At 57.0% G+C, this 8,158-nt stretch overlaps 1 protein-coding gene across 1 annotated transcript; it reads left to right on the forward strand.

Annotated features, from left to right (window-relative positions):
- Positions 1-1,021: 1,021 nt before the first annotated feature.
- LOC103583002 (indian hedgehog protein-like) lies at positions 1,022-3,723 on the forward strand. The gene is made up of 2 exons (XM_008564434.1): positions 1,022-1,451; positions 3,065-3,723. The coding sequence occupies exons 1-2, from the start codon at positions 1,022-1,024 to the stop codon at positions 3,721-3,723; spliced, it is 1,089 nt and encodes a 362-aa protein (XP_008562656.1).
- The last annotated feature ends 4,435 nt before the right edge of the window (positions 3,724-8,158 follow it).

The raw sequence follows: 8,158 nt of genomic DNA on the forward strand, positions 1-8,158 counted from the left end.
GGACCGGCCCCGCCTTGGGTTGTAGTTGCTATTGGCTCCTGGGAGGCCAAGTCCAAGGGTCTGTGGGGCCCGGGTTCCGCGGAATGGGGGTAGGTTGAGACATGGGCTGCCCACACTTGGCGGATCCTCACACCTAGGAGTCAAGGACTGGTGGAAGGAGCCCCCTTACCCCGCGGGCCGGGGACCAGGCCCCTGCGCCCCCTTCCCTCAGTCAGCTGCATGGTCCCTCGAGCACTCAGAACCCAGGGGAGGCAGCAGTGACATACGGTCTCCTCCATCCTTCCTCCAGAGCGCGACTCTTCCCTACCCCATGTGAGGAGGATCGGGAAGCCCGCTTCCTGAGATCACAGGCTGGGTTTCTCAGGTCCCTTCACATACAGGGGCATCGGATTCCTGAAGAGGTGCTGAGGGCTCTGGAATTGTCAACCCTGCGCGCACCCCTTGCAGAGGGAGACGCTCCGAGTTGTCGCCCATGGAGCGGCTCGGAGACTAGCCCTCCAACTTCTGGTTCTCAGGCCTTCGCATGTCGCGCGCTGGTGCGGGCCGTTTTGGGATCATAAGAGGGTCCCAGCAGGAATGCTCTGTGGTGCTCTAGGGATCTAGGCAGCCCTGGGATTCCCCTCCAACACACCCCCCGATGCTGCTGGGGCGCTCTGCACCTGCCGCTCCTCCAGGGCCCGTTGTCCCTGGGCCTCAGCCCTGAAGCTGCGGTGACACCTACTGGGCACCTCGGGCTTTGCACGCCTAGCAGGCCAGCCGCAGGCAGTTGCCTCCGCTATCACCTCGTCCCTCCTGGCGCCCGCCGGCCCTTGTGCCTTGGCCAGACAGAAGCACCGGCTCTGGAAAGGTGTAGTCCCATCTGTGGAAAGACGGATACGGGGGTGCGGGGTAGGGGGCACAGGAGGGAAGGGGAGCTCCACCTGTCACAGAAAGGCGCCCCGAGGGTGCCTACCGCTATGGGACCTCCAGATTTGTGGCGCCACCATACGGTCGAGGTCCCTGGGGACGCCTGGATGCTAGAATGGGAGGGAGCACGTTAGGACCCTCTGTTCCTGAGGGAGAGGGGCAGAACGTCCTCCCCGGTTTTCCAACCCCAGTGGGTGCGGTGGGAGAGTCCGTGGCGAGGCTGCGCCTGCACCTGCATCCGGGCCGGCTCCTCCCCCTAACTCCAAGCACATTCCTCTCGCAGCGCTGCAAGGACCGCCTGAACTCGCTGGCCATCTCCGTGATGAACCAGTGGCCCGGCGTGAAGCTGCGGGTGACCGAGGGCTGGGACGAGGACGGCCACCACTCGGAGGAGTCCCTGCACTATGAGGGCCGCGCGGTGGACATCACCACGTCGGACCGCGACCGCAATAAGTACGGACTGCTGGCGCGCTTGGCAGTGGAGGCCGGCTTTGACTGGGTGTATTACGAGTCGAAGGCGCATGTGCACTGCTCCGTCAAGTCCGGTGAGCCGCCGCCGGGGGGCCGGGGCCGCAGGGCGTGGGCAGGCAGCGCAGTGCCCACTTGGGAGGAGACGGTGAAGAGGCCCACCAGGGTATGGAAGCGGGGATCCCGGGGAAGAGGACGTCGGCGGCGCTTCCCGCGGCTGCTGGTGACCGCCTGCTCCTCCCATGCCTGGTAGTGTCATGGAAGGAGCCTAGGGAGACAGGGCCCTGTCCTAGCGCTGCTGGGTGCTGAGCTGGTGGTCCACAGTCCAGAGCCTGCCACAGGAGGTGCAAGACAGAGCAAGCTGGACAGATGGAGGAAGCCAGGCCGACAGACACAGCCTCCCCACCCAGTCTGGTGCAGAACAAGGGGTGGTGGGGCCAGGGGCCAGGGTGTGCCCAGACGCCAGTGTGCCCCACCAGGAGCCCAGAGGTTCAGAACCCACCACCCAGCTGCAGGTCAGGCCTCCCATGGGGCGCAGGCGTCCCCAACCTCTCCCCCAGGGCCCCGAAGCTGGATATTTTGGGGCAAAGTCAGCAATGAGAGCCAGAATAAACAAAGTGGACTCAATAAAGTGGATTTTCCCAGATTGGCCGCCTTGTTGATCAGAATTGGCAGGCACTGGGGCCTCATGCCCCCCCCCAAAGTCTTGTCAGTGTCCCTGTCACCTACACTGAACCCAGTCATGGATGCTTCCAGTGGTTCCTGTGTGGTCCCAGCCTGGTCCCACCAGGCTGCAGGCTCAGCCCTCCACATTGGCAGCACGTAGTAGTTGCACTCACAGACTGGCACACGGAGGACAGGCCCGCATTTTGGTATTCTTGATCCCTCCCTGACCCACGCCACGCCATAACCTTCCACTCAGCACTTCCCCCACCACAAATCACGTTGCCCTTCATCTGCAAATACTGGCCCAGGACTGGCTCCCACCACTCATTACTCCTGACCCCCAAACACTGTTCTCCAACTCAACAGCTAGTGCTGCTGTGTCCTGTCCCCACACAAGGACCCAGCACATGAACTGAAGATAGTGATTGTGTCCCAGCCCCTGACCTGACCACTCACTCTGAGGCTGCCCCAGGAGTCCATATTCACCAACTACTGGCTGGCCCTCCTCTCCCCTCCACAGACTCAAAGGGCCAGCTGTCCCAGAACTTGGGGTGTCAGTCTGAGAGGACAATTTTGGGGGTGTGTCTGAACAAGGGATGAGAAATAAGGGGACAAGCAACTTCCCCTCCCCAAGAGGCTGCAGTTTTCCTGGTGTCAAGTCACAGCCACCCACTGCCTGGCTCAGCTGCCCTCTGGCCTGTGTCTCACAGCAATGTCATGATGTGAATAGGTGGGGGACATCACCTGGGCTTCAGGAGGGCTCTTTCCCTCTCGCCCACTGGGTTTTGAGGCCCCAGCGTTCTCTCATTGGCAAAGGATTAGGCTGGGGGGCAGAAGATGACATTGGGGTTGGGGGTGGGTTCCAGCCTGCATGGGCAGTGGGGGTAGGGCCAGGATATGGGGATGGGGGCTCTCTGGGAGCAAGAGGAGCTCTGGCTGGACTGGGGGGACTGGGGTAGGGGCTTGTGACTAGGAATTTGAGCTCCCAAATGCAGTAATGCCTTCATGTCCCTTCTTCCCACAGAGCACTCAGCCGCAGCCAAGACAGGCGGCTGCTTCCCGGCTGGAGCCCAGGTGCGCCTGGAGAGTGGGGCGCGGGTGGCCTTGTCAGCTGTGAGGCCGGGAGACCGAGTGCTGGCCATGGGGGAGGACGGGAACCCCACCTTCAGTGACGTGCTCATTTTCTTGGACCGCGAACCAGACAGGCTGAGGGCCTTCCAGGTCATCGAGACCCAGGACCCCCCACGCCGCCTGGCGCTCACGCCTGCCCACCTGCTCTTCACGGCCGACAATCACACGGAACCGGCGTCCCACTTCCGGGCCACGTTCGCCAGCCACGTACAGCCTGGCCAGTATGTCCTGGTGGCTGGGGTGCCAGGCCTGCAGCCTGCCCGGGTGGCAGCTGTCTCCACACACGTGGCCCCCGGGGCCTATGCCCCACTCACAAGGCATGGGACCCTGGTGGTGGAGGATGTGGTAGCTTCCTGCTTCGCGGCTGTGGCTGACCACCGCTTGGCTCAGTTGGCCTTCTGGCCCCTGCGACTGTTTCACAGCCTGGCATGGGGCAGCTGGACCCCTGAAGAGGGTGTACACTGGTACCCCCAGCTGCTCTACCGCCTCGGGCATCTCTTGCTAGGAGAGGGCAGCTTCCACCCACTGGGAATGTCCGGGGCAGGGAGCTGAAAGGACCTCACCACTGCCCTTCCGGAACTGCCATATTAGGTCCAGAGGCCTCCCTGCCAGGAGGGTGCTGGCCCTGGAAGGGGCCTGAGCTGGGGGCACTGGTTCCTGCCATCTCTTCTACGGTGGAGATACACCATTGAGACTTGACTGGGCCACGCCAGCATCCCTTACCCCATCTTGGTGTAGTGATAGAGCTGCAAGCTGAGCTGGCAAGGGGGTGGTGGTCTGTCCTGTCTAGAGACTTGGAGGCTGGCACGGTGGCTCCCAACCCAGCCAGCTCTCACCACAGTTTTTCACACCTGGTCTCCCCCAGTGGGGAGGGCCCATTCCATCCATCTTAGGCCCCACTTAGGTGGACTTGCACCTCGGTTGATGCTGCTAGATTCTCTGGGAGCCAGCAGGGAGCTGGCTAGACTAAATGCTGCCCAGAACTGAGAAGGCCACGGGGGGCAGCCCACCTGGCCATCCTGAAGCATGACCTTGCTCCCTGGCCACACTCCTCCAGACATATCCAGAGACTGTTGCCATCAGTAGACAGAGTTCTGTGTTCTGGCCAATGTGACCATACTGCTTGGGACAAGGGTAGGAGGGCTGGATGTCCTTGCCACCCCTACCCAGGCTAAGCTCCCTTTTCTGCTGAACCATGACCCTCACCCCCGCCTCCAGTCAGTCTCCCCCACCTTATTTATTGGCGCATAGGGGGAAGCACATGGGAGAATTTTGGGGACTTTTTGGTCTTTTCTTCCTTTTGTAATAAAAATTATTTAAGTTGTTAGAACCCTAGAGTCCAGGATGCTGGATGGGGCCAATACACAGATACTTTGGGGCCATAGATGGGTCTGTCCAGGGGTTCATTCCTCAGTGAGGCCTGTTTCACCTTCCTCCAAGGGCAAAACCTCCAGAGCTCCCACCCTCTCTGCAGGCCCTTTCTCACCCAGTAGATCTTGCAAAGTCCCAACAGAGAGGTGTGCTCTGTGCCAGGCAGGGCCTTCACACACTGACCCCAAAGTTTTCCCTAAACATTGTTGGACCAGAGACAGAACTGAGGTAACTAGTCCATGTCATCTAGACTACCGTCTAGACTACTCATCTAGATTACTATCTCATTGTGCTCTCGGGGCCCGGGTTTCTGACTCTTCCCTGCTGGTAATGGACCACAGTATGAAAAGATTGTGTAGAATTCACATTTGTCTTGTGGATTATTCTGACTTCTTGGATAAGTAAGAGGTCCCTAACCTAGCAGGTCTCAAACCTCAAAATCACCTGGGCAGCTTGTTTAAAGATTCCTGGCCTTATTTCCAGGATTCTGCTTTAGAAGATCTAGCACAAATCCAAGGAACTTACTTTTACAAACACCCCAAACATGGCAGAAAGTCCACGGACCACACTTTGAGAGACCCTGCTTAGTCTAGAGAAGGCCTAGTGTATGCGAGGACAGGAGGACCCCTTCTTCACTTTCTCTCAGTCCCTCCATCCCAAGGCAAGTTTTTCTGTACTCACTTTGGATCAACTAAGATACCAGGTCCAGAGGTACGATTGTTAAATTTTCAGAAACTTTTTGAGCCAGCTGAAATAGGCCATGGTGACCATGAGACACCATGTTGGTAAAAGCTACCAATTAGGATTCCCCCAACCATGGAGAGCCAGTTGTTAAAGTTCAGGTTCTGCCCTCTTGCAGAGATGACTATGTTGGAAGTGGTGGGGATGACTGCTCAGACTCTTACCTACCACCCCCACCTCCAGGGAGGAAAACTCCAGAGAAAACTTCATGGCTCTGGGGTCTGTGTCCTCTGGAGAAATGGGCCCCCATAGGCTATAATGATAACTGCTATCACTTAATGAAGACTATCCATTGCTAGGCATTATTCTAGATCTTTACACTTAGTAGCCCATTTAATTCTCATAACAACCCTACATGGTGTGTACTTCAATACTACCATTTCCCAGATGAGAACGCAGAAGCATAGAGAGGTTAAGTAACTTGTCCAAGTTTACACGGGAAGTGGCAGAAGCAGGATTGGAATACTTCCAGTCTGGTTCTTGGACCCATTCTTTTTGGACCATGAGGCTTTTCCTTTGGTGAATTTGGGTTCTCTCTAGAAGGTCACTCTCAGCATTTCAGGTCTGGAAATTTGCTTTGTCAGCACATCTAGAGTGGACCCCTCTCTCTGTGACAGACTGTCACTGACCAGACTCATGGGGACCAAAAGCTCCATGAACTCGTTTACAGTTAGGAATGTAAGAGCAGGGCCAAGATGCTCGTATCCATTCATTTGCACATTCATTCCCCGTAGACATGCTACCTGGGAGATCAGATTGTAATGACAGTTGTGGGTATCGATGCATGGAGTGGATGACTCTTCAGACCATGGAGGAAGGAGAGAGAGAGGGAGAGAGCACTTTTCCTGCTGGGCCTGGGCACACTTGGTCCAGCAGACACAGAGCCATTTGGTATCCCCAGACCTTTATGTTCTAGATGGGCTTCCTCAGGCAACACATTCATCCTTTGGACAAAGATTACAAAAATTCAGTCCCTCAAAAGACAAACCTTAGGGTGGGGTTGACAGCACACTGCTTTTCCAGGGATTCTGAGCCCAGATCAGAGGAGACAAGGGAATGGGGAGACAAGGGAACGGAGAGAAAAGGAGAGACAGCCTGAAATGCATCTTTCACATCTGCAGTGTGATGGCCCCGTTTCTTTCTATCCTGTGTACAATGCAAAGACTCAGAGGAAGGTCACCCACACCACCCAGGCCCAGGCAGCTACTAACTCAATGCTTACCTCTCCTCTTGGGTTCAGCTCCCAAAGCTGTTGCATCCACAACTGTGATCTTCATTCTTGGTCAAGGTTTACTGGACACCCCTCTGCGTCAGGCACTGTGCCCAAGTGGGGGAAAGAGGCAGTGCCTGTCCTCCATGAACTCCTAGGTAGGGAGGGAGAAGTATGGGAGACAGGGATATCCACACCATGTGCTGAAGTGTTGTGACTGACATCCCTACAGGGGCTATGGGAGTCCCAGGAAGTGGCATGTAACTAGGAAGGCTTCCTGAAGGTGAGAATGCTACAACTGGGGCAAGAAGGAGTTTGCCTGGCAGGCAAGAGGAAGGAGGGGATCCAGGCTGAGGACACAGTAAGTCAAAGACTCGGAGGTTTGAGTGAGCCTGGGGGCTTCAAGAAGCCACCATGAGGCCAGCATTGCAAAGCTATGTGAATGCAGGTGGGCTTGGCAAAGTTGAGGTGGAGAGGTGGCAGGGGTCAGGTGACACACAGCATGTGTTCCACGCATTTGGCCTCAGGCCTAAGGGCCTGGGGAGCACCCAGGGAGGGTTTGAAGTGGGGAAGGCTCATGACCACAATGTTTGTGAAAGCTCACCTGGCTACAGTATGGTCCATAGACTAGAGGGGGCAATACTGGAAGTGGGGGATCCATTTATTGGGGAAGGAAGTTAGTGACCTGGACTGGGGAGGTGGCCATGGGGTCAGAAAGTAAGTGACGGATTGTAGACATTTAGGCAACAGAATGGCCAGGACTGAAGTCAAGGTGGGATGAGCAAATAGGGGTGAGGAAAGGGCCTAAGTCAACTTCGGCTTTGGGGTTTTTATGCACAAGATCCATCTCCCCCACCCCAGCACCCTTGACGTTGGCCCTTCTTTGGCATTAGTGGCTGTATCTGTAAGGGTGATGGCCCAGGCTTTCCTGTGTAGACATCCTCTCTCCTTGTGGCTCAAGGCCGGTCTACTTGAGTTCAAGGCCTCCCCACCTGCCTGCCCCTGGGCTCTTGCTCTCTTTGCCTGCCTCCCTCCCTTAGAAGTACATGGGGAAGAAACTCGGAGTAGTCCCTGATAATTTAGTTCAGGCAAAGTGTAAGGCCTATGCCTAAGTCCACAAGTCCTGGGGCAGACCTGGATAGTAAGACCTGGAGTGTCCATGCCCGGGAGACCAAGTCGGGGAGCCTCCTGGCTGTGAGGCCTCCAGAGCTGCTTGGTTTAATCGCCCTCAACACAGGAGCCCACTGCACCATGACTACCCTACCCGCCTGTGCTGCGGCCTCTGCACAGGTTCCCTTCCCCAACTGTCCTTGCAGCCTCCTCTCTCTTGTTTGGAAAGCCCCGATCACCACTGGAAGCCGTGGGCCTGTACTCCCTCCTTTCTCCCGACACACACAGACCTCAGGGTGTTGCACAGGGGATGAGGTCTGACAATGAGCTGCCCTGTGTTGGGAAGGGCTGAGCCAAATACAACAGTCCTTTAGGCTGCCCAGCCTGCTGGGAGCACCTTAGGCCCCTGGGTGGGAACAGGAAATAGGTACCTTCCACTTAAAAACTTAGCAGAAAGCGCCCTCTTAGGGACGCCAGTTAGAAAAGGCAACTCTTCCGCTCTGGCGCCAGGAGCAGTAAGTCCGTTTAGCAGAGAGCCTAGCGCAGGGCGCACAG

Source organism: Galeopterus variegatus, unplaced genomic scaffold (assembly GCF_000696425.1).
Source record: "Galeopterus variegatus unplaced genomic scaffold, G_variegatus-3.0.2 Scaffold18950, whole genome shotgun sequence".
Lineage (NCBI taxonomy): Eukaryota > Metazoa > Chordata > Mammalia > Dermoptera > Cynocephalidae > Galeopterus > Galeopterus variegatus.

Bases quoted from the DNA above. Each gene is read 5' to 3' on its own strand.
- LOC103583002 (XM_008564434.1), top strand. From the start codon at position 1,022: ATGGGAGGGAGCACGTTAGGACCCTCTGTTCCTGAGGGAGAGGGGCAG. The intron at 1,452-3,064 runs GTGAGCCGCCGC...TTCTTCCCACAG, and splicing joins GCACTGCTCCGTCAAGTCCG to AGCACTCAGCCGCAGCCAAG.